General features: G+C 39.5%; 1 protein-coding gene across 12 annotated transcripts in view; it reads right to left on the minus strand.

Moving 5' to 3' along the window:
- The window catches only part of UVRAG (UV radiation resistance associated), a 101,555-nt gene that overhangs the window by 28,965 nt on the left and 50,393 nt on the right, over nt 1-22,197 (minus strand). For all 12 annotated transcript variants that reach the window (XR_008578637.1, XR_008578638.1, XM_054836997.1 and 9 more), the window contains 2 exons: nt 21,167-21,332; nt 4,453-4,531 (listed from right to left, as the gene is read on the minus strand). Coding sequence is in view for 10 of the 12 variants with exons in the window: in XM_054836997.1 (XP_054692972.1) it covers nt 4,453-4,531; nt 21,167-21,332 (245 nt within the window). In the remaining 2 variants the exon portion in view is untranslated. The remainder of the gene's footprint in view (nt 1-4,452; nt 4,532-21,166; nt 21,333-22,197) is intronic.

A 22,197-nucleotide genomic window follows, 5' to 3' on the forward strand; every position in this document is an offset into this window, starting at 1 on the left:
TCAAAGAGCTGAAATCCTAACTGGAAATTTATGGTCTTACCTAATATTATCTAACATAAAAAGCTACTCTGTGAACTTCGTGAGGGATTCAATTTTACAAATAGAAAATATGGGGATTGAAACAATTTGTGCTCACATAACAGATGGAAGTTATTATGAACTCTCGGAATTAACACACATTGTTTTGACTTTGGAATGTAACAGCAAAGCAAGTTTCTCCAAATAAATGCTCAACCAAACTAGCACTGAGCTGCTTCTAATTCCAGCTGAATTCTCCTGAGTGCAAGATGTGGTTTTCATTGTTATTATCCTGCTGTTTTACAAAACAGTACCACTTTATCTCTAGAAGAGTTTTGATTTCAATAATTTTACTTAATATCAACCCAGTCTCACTTCTTCCCCACTCACGTTTCTCCTTGCCGCCACAACTCCAGGTGATTGTGAAAGGAAATAAAAAAAAAGAAGGTATAAAAATCTGTGAAACCAGGGAAACTTATACAAATCCTTTCAAGTATTTCTTTAAGCTGATACAAGTTTTTCTGGGCTCTTTGTTTCTCACTACAGTGATCAAGACTTGCATGAATGATTTGAGTAAGGTGATGGAGACCCAAGCTCTTCTCTTAATGCTCCAGTAGAGTCAGCACCATTCCTCCTAGACACTTCCAATTCCCCCACAGCACCCAGAGGGAATTAAGCAACCGATCCACATTTATTCACAATAGAATAATTCGCGGGATTGGTTCTGTGAATTAAGGCCAACACCTGTGGGCCTTAAAAGGATTCCCTCACAGGTTACAATAGTCTAGAGATAAGAAAGAGGCAGCTACTCATTCTCCATACAAACTTAATTATTTTCACACATTCACATCAACTAAGCATATCTGGAAGCTTCTCTTGAAGCAGCCTTAAGATCTTCTGAAAGCTACTTAAATTCAACAGTTCCAGCCTCCAAAAGAACACACAAAGGATTCAAAAAATCTCAAGTTTTTACAGCAAGTCAGCCCCCGAGTACAGAAGTTTTGTGATGTATTTCTGCATGTTATCTACCTGTTCTGCTTTCACAATGGAATTTCCCCTTGGCAGAACTATAAAAAGCTGCAATATTTGACCAAGGATATCAAAACAAATGTGACTACAACAGTTTATATGGGCTTCAGTAACACTTTCCTGATTAAATAAGTAGTAGAAGCCCCCCAAAAATTCAGATTTACTTTTATTATGTTTTTATATTCAACAGCATACAAATCTCAAGCATTAACACGTGAACCACTGGTGTTGTACAAACCACTTCAAAGCTTGGCCACTGACTACTCTAGCTTGTACCAGCACCATGAAAAATTTGAAACTTTTTTATACAAATACATACTCAAAGTCTTCATTTACTTTTATGGATTTAAACACACAACGGCGATTTCAGAAACCAACTGCAAGGACTTGGAAGGCAACGTGGGCGAGTGACCATGTGTTCAATGATTCCTAGTCCTTCAGAACTAGGACAAGAACAAAATCAGAGCGAGAGATTTCAGCAGGTCCAACAGTGGCAACAACTCAGAAATGGCAAGTCAAAGAGAAAAACCAGGAAAACAAGTAAAGTGGTGACAGTTCCTATAAAAAAATACTACAGGCACAAGTGTCAACTAACCCAGACTACAAGAACTGGCAAGAGTCATAGACTGGTAGGGGTTGGAAGGGACCTCTGGAGATCATCTAGTCCAAGCCCCTGCCAAAGCAGGATCACCCAGAGCAGGTTGCACAGGATGGCGTCCAGGCGGGTTTGGAATCTCTCCAGAGAAGGAGACTCCACAACCTCTCTGGGCAGCCTGTCCCAGGGCTCGGTCACCCGCAGAGGGAAGAAGTTTTTCCTCATGCTCAGGTGGAACTTCCTGTGTTCCAGTTGGTGCCCGTTGCCCCTTGTCCTGTCGCTGGGCACCACTGAGAAGAGTCTGGCCCCTTCCTCTTGACACCCACCCTTTAGATATTGATAAGTGTTGATCAGATCCCCTCTCAGGCTTCTCTTCTCCAGGCTAAACAGCCCCAGCTCTCTCAGCCTTTCCTCACACCAGAGATGCTCCAGGCCCCTCCTCATCCTCGCAGCCCTCCGCTGGACTCTCCCCAGTACTTCCCTGTCTGTCTGGAACTGGGGAGCCCAGACCTGGACACAGAACTCCAGCTGTGGCCTCACCAGGGCAGAGCAGAGCAGAGGGGGAGGAGAACCTCCCTCGACCTGCTGGCCACGCTCTTCTCCATGCACCCCAGGGCACCATTGGCCTTCTTGGCCACGAGGGCACACTGCTGGTCATGGAGAGCTTGCTGTCCACCAGCACTCCCAGGTCCTTCTCCGCAGCGCTGCTTACTACCAACTTGGGCTCAATGAAGAGTTCATGATCTCAGTCAAGAAAGAAGCACAGAGCACTTGCATCACACACATGAACAGCAAACTCCAGAATAGGAACAAAAACATGAAAGGCTGAAAAGCAAAGCAAACAGCATCACGACTCACAAGTTACAGAATGAACTAATGTATTTACATAAGTAGAGATTAAGGAAAGCATTGATTTGATAGTAATGGAGAGAGAAAGCTATCAAAGCATTTGAAAGAAAGAGTATTTAATCCCTTTCTCTCCCTAGTCTTCCCTATTAAAGTCAAGTGTGAACAGCTGGCTGCCATTATTAATACCAGCCACAGAGTCACAGTCCAATTTTATTAACAGCTTGGTTAAGTGAATTTCCAAGATTAGCAGGACGTGATTAACTTCATCTTAAGATACTTTAGCCTTTAAGTAATTTCAGAGCCATTGGAGTTTATCTTCCAAAATACACTAAGCCACAGCAAGATACCAGAAGTCTAGAAAATGGTAAATGCAGTCCAAGCTCAAAAAAAAAAAAAAAAAAGGCAAAAAGACTCAGAAGACTTCAATTTGGGGTAGGGAATGGGGAAAAAGTGGTGGAAGAGAGAACTGGAAATACGAACCAAACAACTAGAAAGCAAGCGTAAAAAAGATCAGATTTTTTCAAGAATAAACCAATGTGAATATGTCATATTTCCGTTGGAATTAAAATAAATCTCTTGGCACTTTATGGTGTAATATGCTTGCAAGCATGCTGGGGAAATGGGATATTGATGAAGTATGAATGGATACAGAGCAATAAGTACTCTTTGGGTGTAGTTAAACGACAGTTCACTGCTGTAAATGGAAGTGCTAGTGAAGCAGGGCTCCACCTGGGTCTAGGCTTTACTCCAGTTCTAGTCAATATTTTAATTAGGTGAGCTGGATAGAGAATAGGCTCAGACACAGAAAGCACAAAGCTGAGACTGAGTTCTCAACCCACCTTTCCCCATCTTCTAAAGTTATAAATTACAAGACCTGTGAAGCATTTCTCCAGTCCTACTCACCACTTTAAAGGCAACAGCTGTACAGCGTATCCAGCTTTGGACGCTGCACTTCAAGAAAGACGTGGATTCAGATGGAGAACAGGAGACAACAAGCATGCTCAGAAATTAAGAGACATGACCCATGAGAAAGCACTTTAGAAAGGAGAAATTGTAAACTTTTATCCATTGAAAGACAAAGAGGAAGAGAATTAAATGAACAGATTATTATCATAAATGATTATGTGGTTAAAAAGAAGTGAGACAGGTTTAGATTAGATGTCAGAAAAGACTTTAATGGCCAGGACGGCCAATCACTGGAAAAGACTACTTAGACCACAGGCTTTCCTTCAGGGAAAGTTATACGAACATCTACCATGGATGGCGTACGAGCAGCTGACCCTGCCCCAGGACTCGGGAACAGTTTAAATGGCCTCCCCAGGTCCCTTCCACACCAGTTTTTTGTACATTTTCTGAATTCCATACCAAATGAATTCACAGCAGGTATTAGTATTATCTCAAATACAAGTTTGTAAACTCTCATGCATTTGCCAAGGTAAAAGATGATTTTTAAAATACATTAAGAGAAAGAAAGGATGATTAGAGGACTTTTTTATTTTATTATAAAGTTATGTATTTGCAAGACTTAAGGTTTTCCAGCTTCTTGTGTTTTCTATGATGAGTATAGGGGTAGAATACTAATTAAAGTAATAATACAGCAAAATTAAAGACATTGCAATGAGAATGACTTGAATATATCTTCAAGTTTGACAGAATAACAATAAAAATAACAGAAAACATTTACAATTTTCAAAACAATGTGTATAGACTCACAGCATTGACTATTTGAAAAGGAAAACATTCATTATTAGCTGGCAAGCCCTTCGCTAAGCACCACAGAAGAAAATCTCAACCACAGAGCTGTAAGGTAAGTGAAAACAATAATTTGAAGAACACATCTGCTAGTTCACGGATGTTCGCCGCAGAGAACAGCATCACAAGTAGCTGCACACTTGATGCCATACTGACGCTAAGCAGATAGATATAAATAAATAAATAAAAAAAAATCTCAGTGTACCAACCTGTGCTATATTTTTGTTGAGAAGATATACTCCATATTCAAACTGAAGCTTCTCCCCTCCTTTTGGATACAAAGGAAATCTAATGGGAAAGAAAAAAGGAAAAAAAAAACATTTAAGGTGAAATTATTCAGATATTTAAGTAAACTTGAAAAAGCCACAGACTCCTTTTCTGAGAAGGTAAGGATGTAAAAAGCCTCCCTTGGTGACTTCTCCCAGGAACCCCCTTCACAAGATGTACTTAGGAACCCTCTGCAACTCCCATCAATCAGCCTGTAAAAAACTGACGTCAAAATTCAGCTAATGAATTACATTTTCTAAAGTGTTTTAGGTTTTTAAAAGATGCTTTACGACTCTCCCCAGTGCTGCAACATTCCTCTCACTAAGCGAAGCATGTTTTAAGAAGCATGCAGCATAACAACATATCCCATGTTATCCCTTTGTATTCAGTTATTCGCTTTTGGTTAGCTCATTTCCAAATGGAAATAATCTTTTAAGAAAGGTGTTCTCTCTTGATTGTTATTTGGGGATTGAAAGAGCACAAATGTCTTCACACACAGAAGACACCATCACACCAGAACAATGCTCAGAGAATATAAGTGATTCCTTTCAACAAGCTTCACACACACCCCAAAGGCTCAAGTCAGAGCACCAGGATCACTACAGCCCTTGCAAATATAATATTAGTAATGTTTATTTGTCTTTTTTAATAAAGCATTTTTCACAATTTTAAATACCTAGATGTAGCAAATAGTTTATAAAAAAAATAGCACAGCTCATTTCTGTCTTAACTGCTGCGTGAGATCAGCAAACCAAAACTTTAGTCCCTAAAGTACTGAAACTGTTGGACAGTCTGCATTAAAGAATATAATTTTATGTGAATGTTCTATGAATCTTTGCTTAAGTGAACTGGTTCTCAAACAGTTTGAGTATTTCTACACTGCATTTCTTAGGATTATCTTTTGACTCTTCCTTACCACCAGAGGTTATGAGGTCACCGTGGTCAATAGAGTAATCCTAGTACAATCTAAAATTTATGTTTATGGGAACTACACATGAAACGAGCTTTTGCCTTTTCAAGAACCGTATGTTCTGTAGCTCCTAATCAAGATGCTGAGCGCATTATCTGCACAAAACCCACATTACATCAGAAACCAAAGTCTCTCTCAAATATAAGATAACAAATACAGGAGATCAATATCTACTAGAAACAACACACATTCTAGAGGGGTGATTACGCAAAGTGTATTTTATCATCAATCAGCCCCGCAGTAGAGTGCATTTGCAACTTTTAAGAAGAATTATATAGTGTCATTAAAGCTAAAGGTTAACAGGTCATGATCACAGCAGATCAAATATTAAGACATCAGCTTCAAGTTTTATGCTACTTTCAAACTCACTAGGTCACTTCAAGTTGAGGAATATAAAAATCACCATGAATAGTATATATCTAGCTCACCTGGCTTAATAGATCTATAAATCCAACTAGTTCCCTGTGCAAGAAAATATAACCTTTCAAAATGAACACATGCTACAAAAATTCTACAACGCATTACCCTAAGTGTAAAATACAAATCAAAAGGAATTCATTTCAGTACCTATAATTACACTATCTGAATAGAGCAGGATTTAGATTTAAAGGTTACCTTTACAATTAACAGTATAAAACTAACTCAAGCTTGACAATAAAAGCACCATTAGAAACACAAGCCATGTTTCATGAGAAGATAGTGTTTCGTTAAGTCACTAGTAATGGGAACCACGTATTCTATTCTTAGAGCCAGAGCTCTTTGATACATGCAGCATAGAAAAGAGAATAAAAAGTGTTTTACAGTGCTCGCTACCATGTCCCACACAGTTTCTTTTAAGTGGTAAAGATTAAGCTTTTCTGTTTATCACGTTGGTCCTGTTTCTTTGCGAATATTCACATTTCTGTCCTCTAACTTCTACTAATTAATCTTGAAGGACTCGAAACTACATACATCCTCGTGTCAGCTTTCATAACATCATAATTTACATGAAAGTCTTGAAAAATGTCAGTGGATGTCTTCATATATGTACATTTATGACTCAGAGAAAAATATTACCAACTTTGATGTCTCTTTCTTTGTGTGTTATCTTGCTTGCCCATTAAGCCTGCTCACAAGCAATAAACTCAAGGGAGAAGGAACCACGACATTTTATATAGTGTTTCATTGAGTATAATTGAATGCAACTTTAACTGGTGGTTCCCTATGTGAAATTCTTCTTGCCTGCTTCTTAGAAAAGCATGACTGTAAGCTCCATCTCTCACTTTCACCTGCTGCAAAAAGTTAAGTCTGCTGTGTAAGGTTTTAGTTATACTTCCTCAAAAAATACATTTGAAAACTACTATTTTAGCATTTTTATAATCACAAAGCACTCAAAATGCAAGATGGCATCCGCCTGCCCTTTCTACTCCAACACATAACCTTCCTTGTTTCCACTCCTACTGACACGTTTGCGAAAAAAATCATTACGCTCCTTTAAAGCGGAACACAGATACTTACTCTAAGATGACAAATTCAAAGGAATTAGTGTGATAAGTTTAGTGGAAAGAAGGAAAAAACCCAAGTTACAGGTATCTGTTGTGTAATCACCAGATGAGATCACCTGAGAGAAGTTACCAAGTAGTAGGAAACTTGTTCTGAGCACACCCAGAAATTGAGCTCTGGTCCTCCTCAGAGCAGTACGCTCACATGCTGTAAGGAATCCATACACTTGCCATGCTAGCAGGCAGTAATTATGAACAAATCAGCTTCTGCTCTGTGAGGTTCAAAGCGTGCCCTTGTAAAAATATGTTGGTATTTATCTTATGACAATGAAATATTACTTCTCAGTAGTGTGTAGACTTCTTAAAACACTGCCCTAATACACCCTGAGTTTATCATAGATATTTTATCCTATATATAAAGAGCACTTGCTCAGCTGGCATACAGCAGTAATAATTTTAACAGCAACTCATAAAGATGATCTTAGTTCAGAGAACACTGACTTGATGCAGGAAAATACCAGAACATGTAGTAACTTATAACAGGTTAACACCATTTGGAGTTGTTCCTGCACCTCGTGTTTCCACTGTACTCAAGGCTATTCTTGGTCCACTGAAGACTTCTGACATGTCAGCAATGATAAGAGCCTGTGATGGGGACAAGCACAAGGACTTCACGCTTACAGCCCAGGACATGGTTGGCTTTCTGGGCTGCATCACCAGCAGCGTGACCAGCAGGTCGATGGAGGGGATTCTGCCCCTCTACTCCGCTCTCGTGAGACCCCCCTGCAGTACTGCATCCAGCTCGGGGGTCCCCAGCACAAGAAGGACATGGAGCTGTTGGAGCGAGTCCAGAGGAGGCCACGGAGATGATGCGAGGGCTGGAGCACCTCTGCTATGGAGACAGGCTGAGAGAGTTGGGCTTGTTCAGCCTGGAGAAGAGAAGGCTGCGGGGAGACCTTAGAGCCCCTTCCAGTCCCCAAAGGGGCTCCAGGAAAGCTGGAGAGGGACTGGTGACAAGGGCAGGGAGGGACAGGCCAAGGGGAATGGCCTGAAGCTGCAGGAGGGGAGATGGAGATGAGATGTGAGGCAGAAATTCTTCCCTGTGAGGGTGCTGAGGCCCTGGCACAGGTTGCCCAGAGAAGCTGTGGCTGCCCCTGGCTCCCTGGCAGTGTTGAAGGCCAGGTTGGATGGGGCTTTGGGCAAGCTGGGCTAGTGGAGGGTGTCCCTGCCCATGGCAGGGGCCTGGAACTAGATGGGCTTTAAGGTCCCTTCCAACCCAAACCAGTCTGGGATTCTATGACTTGTGATAAAGGGAATAACAAGCTGGCAGGCATGTGGAAAGGCAGCTTTAGGACCTATGACCATTGTGCCAAAGATGCTGAAATTAAACGAGCCCCACTCTGAATTCAGAAGGTGGAGAACACTGTGTAAGTGATCCAAACTGCACACAAGACTGATTTTAACCAGATGGTCAATATGTGCCTTTAAGATCTAAGATAACATAAAGAGGATTCTCGATTTTAAAAGCTTTGGAAGTTTTATGTTTTGCTTATTTAATCCTGAAGGACTGTGACAAATGTAAAGTTTTTATTAATTTCTTTGAGTCGTGTGTTCTGTTTTATAGGACTCACTGGGATACGAGTCAGATGACCAGTGCTACCCAGCTATACCACACTGCAGGAACAGAGGGAAATCCATAATAAATTGCAAAACATACACATGCATTACATTTTTAGACGCATAGCTCACCCTCCCCTTTCATGGTATGTTGCTTTGGACAAAAGTTGTATTCTTCTACTTGTGATACCACAATGACAGAACAGTTTCTTCCATAGTGAACCACAAAAATATCATGCTAACAGCCTCAAAGCACACATGAGGCTTATACTAACAGTAATACATTCAAGACCCAAGTTTTCCCAGTCTCACAAGAAAAGGTTTCCATTGCCATTTCTCAGGGGCAACAGTAAAAAAAATATATTAAATATTTAAAAATAATAGAAACAGTTACAAGGCACTTCTAATCACCTCTGAATAATTTTGTTGGAGCAGAGCTTAGACTAGAGATGGAAAGTCATCCACCCCCACCTTACCTCTCTCCCATCTCTCCTGCTTGAGGGGTTCCCAAGAATAAGCATCTCCTCTCTACCTGCAATCTTAATTCCAATAAGTCAACATCAGCTGCTTTATTTCAACCTATCCCCTATTAATTACTGCCACACTTCCCAAGCAGACATCATCTGCTAGATAAAGAACTCTTCAGCTTAAACCTGGTCCAAGAAAAACCAAGTTGGAAGGGAACACATTACTAAGAGCTAGTAAAGAAACTCTCCTCTTCCATCAAGGGCACCTTATGTTCAAATCAGATACTATTCTTAGCACCGAAATCATGTTTAACACAACTGGATGCCACTAACCACAAGCAGTTCTAAGAAGATAGAACTGTTGGGTTTTTAAAGTACATAAGGCAACTTAGTTTCAGTCTATTTACACATAGGAGGTTTTGCTGATAGGCAATGAGTCAGCAAACAAGTATAAGCAGGTCAAGGCTTAAAGTACTGCTGATCTACATAACCAAATATATCTACTTGTAAGAAACTCAAGCCAGACTGACAAATCAAAGTGTGCACTCAGGTGAATACAGATTAGTGCAAGCCTAAGAGGAAGAATCTCTAATTTCCTTGTAAACGGCTCAGGCAAACAGGGGTGGAAAAGGAAGAAACCCCAGCTAAAAGGAGTGGTTAAGTGAAGTGTCAACATTGGTGTTATTTTACACTGTAGACTATGTGAAAGTTTCTAGGGTACTAACCCTCATTAAATCCTCCCAAAAGAGTTGTGAAAAGGAGAAAGCGAAGCAAAGGTTATGTGCTTTGTTCGCGACTACTCTGATGGCGAAAAGTAACTCCAAGTGAGCCTTTTATTTAAAAAACAGGGCTGAAAGTCTACCTCTTCTCCAAGATGAAACTACAGAACCAGCACCATCAACAATGGGATTGTTCTACGTCTTGCAACAATTCAGAAATGCTAAGTTTTAAAATAGTCAGTTTGAATATTTGCATTACAAATACCATTCTGATAGGTATCAAGCTTACAGGCACCCAACTACACCATCAACAGGACTCTTAGGGAGCTGTTACTGAGGCGTTAAGTCTTTAATGAGATTTTTTCCTACCATGGTATTCAGTCAAGTCGAACACATTTTAGACATAAACACGCATGCCTCAAACTGAAAAGTATAATCTTACTATAGTAAATCGTATTTTAAGGTTACAAAGAATGTAGACAGGGTACTAAACTATCAAATTTTGTTTAAAAGTCTTTCTATAAAGAAAAGAAACTCAATACATGCATTTCCAGTCAATATGGAAAACTAATAGTGGCTGGTTGTCATCATTTCCACTCCAGCTGAATCATGAAGACGCAAACAGTGTTAAACTAAGGCAAATTCAGTTTTCAGTTCAAGATTTAGTCTTGAATATGTCTAAAAACATTTGTGGTCTGGGGGCAGTATGCACCTGAAGACCATTTCTACGGGCTCTACATCATCTCTGCAGCAATGCAATCCAAAAGCTGCAGCGTGCCCCACGAGACCACCAGCCATCACATCGTGCTGCTGAAACTACTTGTTTGTCCAGACACAAGCAAATCATCTTATCATCATGGAGCTACAGGCACAAAGGAGTCTGATGTATCGTCTCCACAGCAAGTTCAAACCATCCTGTAGCTCAGCTAACTTCCCTCGAAATAAACTTCATCTTTCCTTGGGGTAGGAAGATTGCCTAAATTACTTTCCAGTGTTCATTTCAGCCTTATTTTCTATGATTTGAGGCATAATGGAGACTGTGCTTATGTGCTGCTGAAAGTAACTGAGAATTTCAGGGGTAGATGGTAGAGAAAAGCCTCTTGCAAGGATTTTTCATATCTGCAGTTTAAAATGAGATGTCTACAGTTTGGATCAATCAGGTTTGGTGGTGGTTTTTTCCCTTATAAAAAGTATTACTTCTTAATAAAAGAAAGTGTTTTAACCCATGTCTTAGCGACTTTTGAATCATATGGACTAAACCACTGGTTTTGATAAGACAGCATGGGCAAGAAGTTTGCTGCTACAATGTCTCCAACAAAAACTAATCACTAATATTGATGTATTTAAAAATCAGAAAACTGACTACAGAAAAAAAGGTCTTTTAAAGATTGCTTATGTTGCCCACATATTGATTCTGGAAAACTTAAGGACTGTTTCAAAGCTGAAAATACAATTAGCCTAATTTCAGTGTTTTAAGCATTAGGACCACCCTTCTTACAACTAAAATTGTCCTAATTATTCTACTCTAACCAGTAAGAACTTCTTTTCACTGTCCTACCTTTTTCAGCTGACCTTAGACAAGTACTTATCAGCCATCAAAATCTCGTTTAATTTTACATCCTCAGCTAATCTTTAGTTGTTTTACACAGTTAACTTCAGTGTTTGATGAACAATGCAGTAAATCATCACAGGACTCTTGGTTCAGTCAGATGGTAACTGTTAGAAAAAGCTGAAAGAATCTTTATTCCATACATTTATTTCAGACCTCAAGTATCTCTTATGAATTCAAGTCCAAATACATTTGCTGTTGTGTTCTGTGATTTATGAACTTCTCTGTATCCAGAAAAATACGTACCAATATATTGGTGGCCAATTTTTATTGTCTATAACCGCCTGTCTTTAATACAACTATTTTTAAAGCTTAAGAAATTGCTTCATTTTTAACTGCTTTCACCTGCTTCTACTTTGGTATTATACCATATGTTTTAGATCTTTTATTCTCTCTTCTGTTCAGACTTCTGCCATATCCCAAATTATATTAAAGTCTCAAAGTTCAGAAAGCTCTTTAGGGAAGACTTAAAAAAAATAATGATTATTTTACTTACACATTACATCTAGTTGTTTTCCACAGGCTGAAGTGTGGCACAATTTAAATAGTGTAATACATCCCATTTAGCAAATGTAAGTAAAATTCCAAATCTAGTTTGGAATTGTGTTAGATAACCTGAATTTTCAAAGTGATGCAAAAGTTCAAAGACCGCTAATATCTGAAGCTTTGCAAGTTAAATTAACAGCAAGGACATCTAAGTTTTAAGAACCCTTAATTATCTAATAGTTAACTGAAGATCAGAAACTTAGTCCACTGACTAAATGAAGCCTATACCACTGCATTTTCACATCACCATATTTGCTGTATCTTTGACTGCTTCCTGCCCAATTGCATCCACCAAATTTGTCGGAGAACAAACTTGACGCGGCTTTTTCCTTCACTTCTTATTTTCACGGACAGTAAGCAGAATGGCTGCAGGGAGAAGACTGTAGAGCAGACTTGGCAGAATGCAGCTGAAACCCAATTATTCACTATTATACAGATAAAGAACTGATGTCCTTTCTGTGACTTTAACAGTCACTGGTGTGATAGCAGAGACTCATCCATCAGATCTAGGGAATCACTGTGCCTCACACAACACTACCAAAAAATAGAGCAGTTTAGAAAATGATGATTTTCAAGCTTAAGCCCATGGATAGGACACCCTATACGAGGATAAAACTAAATAGCCCAATCCAGATAAGATAATGACTTGAAAAAGTCACAAGTTCTTGCTTGATATGACTGAAGTATGAGGAGTGTACAAGAACACGGTTTAAATATTTACTGAAGTTTGACTTATTTCGACCTCACCCCCTTTTGGGGGGCTGTGAGGGGGTCAGGCAGGGGAGGAAGGAGCTTGTGTTTTCCCTCCAACCTAACCACATCCTGTTTGCTCAGTGTAAAGGAATGTTGTATCCAGAGAAGAAAGCTTTCACTATTTAAAAGCACTGGGACTTTTCTCAACCAGAATACAGCAAAGTGAGAAGGACTACCATTGTCCAGCCAGCTCGCTTGAAAGCACTATTCCCCAGGACATTTTTAATCAAGTACTAAGAAAAGTAGGCTGCTCAAGAACCACAGGCACCAAAATACCCAACACTTCCAACCTCTCAGCACTCCACCAGAAGACCAAGGCACAATAAGCTTTGGCTGCACAGCTTCAAAACCTGTTTCCTTCTCAGATAAGCTGTCCCACAGTTATACCAGCTTCAGAGCAGAGACAGGCAAAGATCTTAAGTAGCAGACCCAAGCAGCTGAGAGCTTGTTGGAAGGAACACAACTAAAATGCAACAGTATGAAACTACCTTCACCGCCAGACTTCTCAATTATAGAGATTCAACACAGAGCACTTCGGATCCTTTTTAGATCAAGCTACCAGTTGATGGTGGAGGCCAGAAACTGACCTTAGGGTGACTGCTAGACTACCAGAAATAGCTAGGTAGTCTGCCAAACAGCATGACTGAAAAAGTTTTAAATGAAAAAAGTAAGATCCCCAGCTGGTGAGGCAGAAAAAAATTTAAAATATTACAAGTGGGCACTTTGCTTTCTTCGAGATGAGATTAAGACATGACTATGAATCACAAGTGAATTCAGATTTGATTACTACATGGGTTTTAGTTTCTACTTGAGAGAAAAAGCTCTACTTGTAAAACAAACTTGATGACAAAAATACGGACTGCCAAGGGAAAAAAGCATATCCTCATTCAAGCTTTACACAATACAAAGATAATTAGTTTACTGGGAAAGGAAAACATATTGGCAGTTTAACTTTATGAAATGTATTTTCAAAATGCCTATCTGAATAGCTCAACAAGAAGATAATTGAAAGCAGAAGCACTGCCATCTTTCTATTAAGAAGTGTAACTGCTGTGACCTTGCTCTTGGAGAACGTACAATAGCTTCAACATGTACAGGCTGTATGCGGGAAAAGAAAGCAAATAGCCAGATTATGAAAGTCAGGCAGTTCTTGACAAGGCAGTCACCGATTTATTCAAGAAGGCATCATTCTACTAGTTCAGCAAATAACGCTTTCAAACACCCCAAAAACACAGCCAGCAATCCATGGAACAAGCAACATCTATGACTTTTTGTAGATCGTGCATTTCTGTGACATATTTCAGCTTGAATTCAAGGCTTGCTACATACAGGCTGTGATGGATATCACAACGCAAGGACTATCTATAAGGACAGGACAGACAACCTCACTATCAGAACTTTAAATCTCTCTGCCACTGAAGGATCATTTTTAACTAGAGGACATTTTATACAGGTCAAGTCCCTGGTTATTGAAAAATGAAGTAATGTTTTGAAAAATAATCTCATCAGGAGTATAGTGTTCCAATGGGAGTAAATTAAGACTAGTATGTCTTCACAGAAACATTTCTCAGCTGTAGATGTCTGGGGTCAGTGGTCTCATCTACTGCAGTAAACAAAATCTGCTTTCTTGGACTGGCCAGGAACATGTAAAAGCTTCTAATTCCCAGAAATAGTGTTAACTACCTAAATTTATTAAAGAACACCTGATCTAATTCTCAATCTACGCACAGTAATATTTGCTGATCCAACAAAGGCAAAAAGCATTATTTTGGTGATCAAGAATAAAATAAGCCAGGATTCTAGCTAAATATCCTCAAGAATGTGGAACATAAAATACAGTTCAAGATAAGTTCATGGCAAAAAGCATTCTTTGAGCAATATAGTTGAACACTTAACACACACTCAATCTACCACAAAGAATCAACTTTGCTTTGACAGCTATTAGATTTCTCAACAAACCATCTCCATCTGATTTAAGTTTGCCAAGATTTCTTCCCAAAGCTGCCATTTGATTATCTCAGCCAAAGTACCAAATATGATTAAAGACTTCTCAATTGAGGTGGAAGATGTTAATGTCAGTGAGAAGTTATTCTTCACTTGCTCGTGTCACAATTTTTCAGACTGCTTTGTTGCAAGTGGCTTATCTGTTACCAGGCACAAAGCAATAACCACCTCCAGTTGTAGTTAAGTCTACTACAGCTGAAACTCCAATTTTCCCATTCTTCGAAATAGGAGCAAGGCCACAGTAGTAAGGACAACTTCCAGACCACGCTCATTCAACAAGTGGTTTTCCAAATGATCCAAAATTATCTGTATGCCTGTTCAGCCACACTTCTCTTATTTGCAAATACAGCTTGTCACACTTAAGAGGTGAAAGACAACACAGCTCATGGAGAAGAGTAATTTGGAAGCAGTCTTGTAGCAGAACTGGTTTTGACAAACTCTGCTTTACTCACAGGCCCAAGTAGTGAAACTTTACATCAGAACTTACACAGTCAGTGACTCAGATTGCATGACTTAACACTGTGTAAAACACATACAATATAGTGGAAGTTTTCTTTTATCAGTGCAAATGAGTACATCTAACACACAACACCAACATATCAAACTGCTTGAACACGTGCGGATTAAAAGTACTTCTGGTCCAACTACTCTTAATTTTTCCACTTCTCTGAAATTTGGCCCCCTGAAGCATCCCAAACCGGGATAAACCAAGTTGTTGGTTTGGACTCAAGACTCCGTCAACAAGCCATGCAGATACATTAACATTCACCGCACGCAGTGCTGCAGCCCTTTGGCCCTGCACTTGCATGTCGGCTTTAGCTGTGCAGAAGTCATACTAGGATAAACTCACTCATGGCTTTACATCCTTCAGGAATCCAGAAGTATTCTGGAGATCCAACAAGGGCAGCTGCATTTCACACTTGATAAGCTCTTCAGTTGCTACAAGACCGCCTCACCCCAGTGAAAGATGACCTGGTTTTTACTGTTCATACCTTTGCACTTCCCACGCGGGCTATGGCAATGAAATGAAACGAAACGAAACTGGCCTTTAAAGTATCAGCACCCAGAGAATCACAGCTAGTTTTGAGTGCTACAGTGCCTCTGTGATATAAGAAGTTGGACACACTCAGACTTTGCTTCTATATGAAGTTTGATGCCAACAGATCTTAAGAACCCTGGCTCAGAACAGCTACTTCTACAACATCTACCTAAATTAAACATCAAGACAAACAAATGACTAATGCTCAAAGTTTGCAATAATGATGAAGCTGAGCTCCAGAAAAAGACATTTTTTAGGTATAACCCCACATCACAGAAATAGTTTCTAGAAAATTAATTTAGGATCAGACCTATCACTTTTAGCTGCAAATACAGCATACGTTTTGATCCTGTTTTCCATGAGAACACAGTAGGGCAACTGACAGACATTTCCTAGTGACAACAGAAGGTGTTCAGGCAGGACAAGAAGTAGCGTGATACACAAAACCAAGTAGAATAGAAGTCGTTCCAACTATGCAAGTCAGGGAACTAATCATGAAACTACCTACCATTGCTACTTAGAATCCCAGACTGGTTTGGGTTGGAAGGGACCTCAAAGCCGTGGGCAGGGACACCCTCCACTAGCCCAGCTTGCCCAAAGCCCCATCCAACCTGGCCTTCAACACTGCCAGGGAGCCAGGGGCAGCCACAGCTTCTCGGGGCAACCTGTGCCAGGGCCTCACCACCCTCACAGGGAAGAATTTCTGCCTCACATCTCATCTCCATCTCCCCTCCTGCAGCTTCAGGCCATTCCCCCTTGGCCTGTCCCTCCCTGCCCTTGGCACCAGCCCCTCTCCAGCTTTCCTGGAGCTCCTGTAGGGACTGGAAGGGGCTCTAAGGTCTCCCTGCAGCCTTCTCTTCTCCAGGCTGAACAAGCCCAACTCTCTCAGCCTGTCTCCATAGCAGAGGTGCTCCAGCCCTCTTGATTTCAGCCACAAGACAGAGCTCTGGCAATGAAAGTGGTCTAGCTCAATTCTTCAAGTGTCCCCAATATCTAAGCCACAGGTAAATGGCAGCATGCTCAACTTCACTCCTCCTTATGCCATTTCACATGAGTGTCTGGTTCCTGAGGTACAGAAAAAAATATAAATCATAAAACATAACTGCAGAGAGGTCAGACACCTTTGAATGCAGATGTCAGACTGCACTGCAGCTGTTTGCATATCCTTTAGCCTGCTGGTGTCTGTCTTTGTCAAGCAGAGTGGAAGAAAGGACTTTAATCTTTCTATAAACTACAAATGCCAAGGAAACCTTTACGGTAGTGTACTGTTATCTCAGGTCAGCTAATACCAAATTTTCCTGCAAAAAATACACCAGATTAGATACAGCTTCTTCCATGACTGTCTAGGGCCTGTTTGTTCTTTTTTATTATTTTATTGTTAAGCTTTATATGTACTTTTGACCTTTATAACATTAGGGGGCAACAAGTTCAATATTTAAACATACAACACCAGGAAAAAAAATAGCACCTTTTCAAGATCAGACAAATCTGAAATGCCTGCACGTGCTCCACTGGCTATGCTTGAAAACTACAGTGTTCTTTTTGCCTTTTAAATGCAAACCCTTTTGGAATCATGTATTCTATCCCTTCATTTTTTGCCCCTGCCTTGAAATAGGACTTTGAGGTGATTACTTTCTTACTAGTGTTAGTTTTCTAATCCTCCCTAAATGCACTTTGGTGGGAAGAAGGTGTAGCATGAACCAGAACATACTGCATGTAGTATTTCATTTCCCTTCACTATTACTACAGAGAAACAATGTTAGCACAACTATTTCTTGAAATCATTCGCATTTCTCAATTACATAGCAGGGACATAAGAGTTCTTGAAAATCTTTTACAAGACACAGCGTGAATGAGAATACAAAAATACAACAGAAATAATTGCTCTGAATGTCCATTTCACTTATACAGACACAGTAGGGTACCTGAAAGGTGATGAAACTCCAAAGAACGTTATTTTTCTTAGGGGAATATACATATTTCTAAGCTATATAATGTGATTTGATTAAACAAGTATTCTATTCTTAAATGTTCAACCAGGAGGTTGTAGAAGTGTCATGTGAAGTTTCAGTTATAAAAAGTAGCAACTGAGCATAGCTTTGATTCAACAGAGGTGCCAAAAGACTCCCAAACAGATGGCATAGTGTGCTTTACTGTACTCACTTTAAAGTGAACAAGGAGACTGATACTGTTTCAAAAAGATTCAGTAAACTTCCATCCAGCAAAATGCGGGCATTTCGTTTGCAAGATGTTTAGCTTTTATTGGCATTAAAAGAGGAGAACTGAAGACTATCTAAAAATAGGACGACAACAGCAGCAACACCAACCCAGGCAATTTCACAAAGTATGTCTCGCTCCAGACACAACACTCCTTATTTTGCTCTAAACTGGAAGCTATTCTTTATTTAAAAATCTGGGCGCAGACTAACAGAAGCATTAAACGCAGGGCTTCGCCATGTTAGAACATATCATAAATAGTTTAATCTCAGCATTCTTACTATGTTTACGAGGACGTGATGAAGTGCTAGGTTTCAGTTCTGCAAGAAAGTGCCAAGGAATTAGGTGGTTTATTCAGCAAGCATGTATGTTTGTCACTGGAGTGAGGAACATGCTGCTGTCCTAAATAGCTTAAATTTGGGAGTTACATATCCATCATTTGCTTTGAAATCTTTCAGAGTCCAGAACTTTTGAGGAATGGTACTCTTTCTTCCTACAGATTTGATGCACTCTGGAGACATTGAAATGGACCACAGAAGAAGTGTCTTAATGATATATATAGTGAAAATTATATTCTTGCCTTCGTTTTGTGGTTCAGAAAGTCAAAAAAAAGTAGATTTATGGGAGAAAACTTACAGCCTTTTAGTGGTACCAAAACAATTATATGGGAGAAAAATTACAGCCTTTTAGTGGTACCAAAACAATTATATGGAATACAAGGAGGGCAGAGTTATTGAAGAGATTATAAACACTAATGTCTCTACATTTACAAAGCTGATCATATATTGTATGCCACTGGCAGATATTCTATACTTTCAGTAATGTGGCCAGACACAAGTGCTGAGTTCTCACCACAGCCTCCTACTTCTGTATACTCCGAAGTTCCAATATAACAGTAATTGCAGCAGACAACTGAATACTTCTACAAGAACCTTGATGTTTAAGTGACCTGGATCATACAAGTAAACAAATCTGAAACAGAAAGTATTTCCCAAACATAACTTAGATTCTGAAAGCTCTCAAAATATTTAACCATCTTATAATAAGGGCTTTAAAAAGCTGGTATAGAAACTTGAAAGTGAAGTAACACATTTATACAGTATAACATTAAAAACCAACATGTACTTATGAAATTGCTCTCAAGTGAAAACATCAGCTATTCCCCCAAAGCCCAATTTTTAGAATCTCTTAATATGCATCTCAAGGCAATCTTACAGTCCAAAAAAAAAAAAAACCAAAACACGAAGCCAAGTAAAATGTTTAACCTAGTCAATAATCATGGTGCTATGTGTTATAGTAAAGCTCGAGTAAAGAGAACACCTCACTGTAATTACTCGACAGTTTATACTGGAGTCAGAAAAGCTGCTAAAGGACAGGTCACCAAAATAAAGGAATTTAATAATGCCTGTTAATTGCTATGTTCATTTCAGTTTGGAGCAGGTGAGAAACATCAGCTCTTAGTTTAGAAAGAAATTGCAAGTGAAGACATTTGAGGTTTTCTATAGCAACTGAAGTCCTTTGAGAGTTGGTAGGATTGACTCTCCAAAAGCTGGGAAGAGAAGATCTCGGGCAGGAGCTAATCCTGAAAAAATCTTGCAGAACACAGGTAAACGGCCCAAGAGGGATTCATATATTTAGCTAAACTTTCTCCTTTTCTGAAATCTATTGTGAAATAAAGTATTAAGTCATGAGGGTTTGGAAGGCTTTAGCCTGAAGGACTAAACTGTCCAATCTGTCTCAGACAACAGGAAATTGGTTTAATCTTTATACACCCACACACAGGCAGCTCTACTCGTCAGAAATTTGTTTTCCAGATATAAATGTTCTAGTTTGCTGCCCTTCCGAAAGTGATGTAAAGGAAGGAGTATGATCATATGCTAAGAGAACTAAACTGAAGCAAAAGAGATTAATGTTCTATTAAGTTACCCAGGAAGTGTTTGGACAAGTTAAGGTGGTATGAAAATTTATTTGCAAGACATAATTACTCCAGTCATGTTTTACTGTGTCAAAACAGGAAGACCTTGGTGAGTTTAACTTTTAAGGCAAGTTACCTCTGCTGTCTTGCCAAAAGTCACTGAGCTTCAAAGAGAAATCAGACACTTCCAAGCATCCCAATACTGCCAGCTATGCACAATAAGACCCTTCCATCTTGATTTGGACTATTGGGAATTAGTGTTAAAATATTATAATACTTTGATTCCATACTTCCAAAGAGAAGAGGGTTTTTTTGGTTTGTTTTTTTTTTGGGGGGGGGGGGGGGTTGTTTTTTTGTTTGGTTTGGTTTTTTGGGGTTTTTTTGGGGTTTGGGTTTGGTTTTTTGTTTGTTTTTTGTTTTTTTTTTTTGTTTGTTTGTTTGTTTTTTACAGGCTTCATTTGCCCTCAGCCATTTTCTTTGCTCCCTTTTCAAATCCTGCATATGGAAAAACAAGGTTACTGGCGCTCCAGTCATCCATACACACACAGGTTCCGAGCAGAGCTGCTGGCCTCCCACAGCTGGTCAGTGTTGCCTTCCTTTGAGTTCTGCAGTTGCAGGCTACAAAGTGAAGCTTAACCAGTAATGGCCACTATTTTCATATTAGAGCACGCAGGTGCAAAGATAGTGGGAAAATAGGAAAAGTGCCAAAATGCAGGAGAAGGCAATCAGAAACCGGATTTAAGGACAGCAAAATAGTTTCTTAGTAGCACAATAACAACAATAGTGTAGCTACCTGTTGAAAGACAATGATTACAGACCAGATGAAAAAAATCTTCATTGAATATTCAGTTGATTTATAGTAGATAAGAGTTTACAGTGCTCTTTTTCAATTGGTTAGTCCTCCGCGCTAAAGCAAGCTATTTATTTTCTCACGTTTATCAACCACTACTCCAGTACTGGCAGTACCTCCTCAGTGAAGCTACATTTCCTATCTGCAGTTTATTCCCACAGCCAGGAGCAAAACACAAAAGGCAAGTTTTCCAATCAGCAGCCAACCTACCTCTAAGACACACTATTTAAGTCGTTCTATCATTATCAGAAGCCAAATCAATAGAATATGGATGCCAACAGACCTGGAATAACAAATCTGAACTACTCTAATAGATCACAGAATTCCAACGCGAGAAACTCCAATGACTGTCCCATGGCTACTGAAAGCAGTAACAAGTGACCTCAAACTCTGCGTCACTTCAGACTACCCAAAGCTGTTCAAGGTTTGTTTTGAAGAAAGTACATAAGCGTATTTACGACATACTTACTCTCGCTCTTTCTCCGTCAGTTTGTCATTGATATTATCTTTGATTGTAGACCGGGAGCCCTTGTGAATTATGGGATACCTGAGTGGCACTTGTAAGAAGTAGGAAATCATCGAAACCAAGTGAGCGGTGTAGCCCAGGGCAACAGCAATGCTTCCATCATCTTTTGCTGTCAATAACAAAAATATTCCATTATTTCAAATTGAAGCTGAGTGCAGGCTCAGTGCAAGTTCATCCTTAGTGCTCAGAGAAAGATACAATTATGAAGTTATCAGAAGTTATAACTTAATAGATACAAGTCTGAAATAAAATTTAGATTGCTTTACAATTGTTTGCAGTTGGCTACATTTGCCTCTGTCATTAAAGGGCAACATAAAATGGGTGATAGCTTGTTCTCCTTCCAATTTTACACTTTCAAAGCTAAAAGTTACTCTTCTCAATGTCTGGCCGGGTAAGGGAGGGTAAAGAAGAGATGGGAAAAGTGAAACGAAATTCCCAAGACAAAATTCAAGTCTTAAACTTTCTGCATTTCTCTAGATGTAGCTGACATGTATGATCGGGGTCAGGAAAAAGCTGCATTCTTCCATCACTTTATTCATTAGTGAGATCAGTTGGAGAAATGCTGACCCCAGGGTATGAACTCTGTTCTCTGCCAATAACTGGAAGAACTTAGATTAACCCTTTGTTTGAAAGTATCATTTTCAATTTAACATTTAAGGCTTCAACCTTAAAGCATCACCTGCTGGGAACACACACAGGTCTTGCGATTCAAATTACATCCGTTAGCCACGTAGGGGCTTTTCCTTTCTGTTTTGCTCTATTTTTCTTCTTTGTAAGGAAACACACCAAAACAAACAACACAACAGTCATCTCCTCTGAGGCACAAGGGAGCTTAAACAGAGCACCTTCTCAGAAAGCTGATAATGATGTTCAACAACAACAATGAAACTGAGCTCGATTAGAACACAACACGATATATGAGTTTAATAGTTATGTTGCTTTCAAAAAAGGATTTTGTAACAAGTCTTCAACAC

Source organism: Grus americana, chromosome 1 (genome assembly GCF_028858705.1).
Source record: "Grus americana isolate bGruAme1 chromosome 1, bGruAme1.mat, whole genome shotgun sequence".
NCBI classification, from domain to species: domain Eukaryota; kingdom Metazoa; phylum Chordata; class Aves; order Gruiformes; family Gruidae; genus Grus; species Grus americana.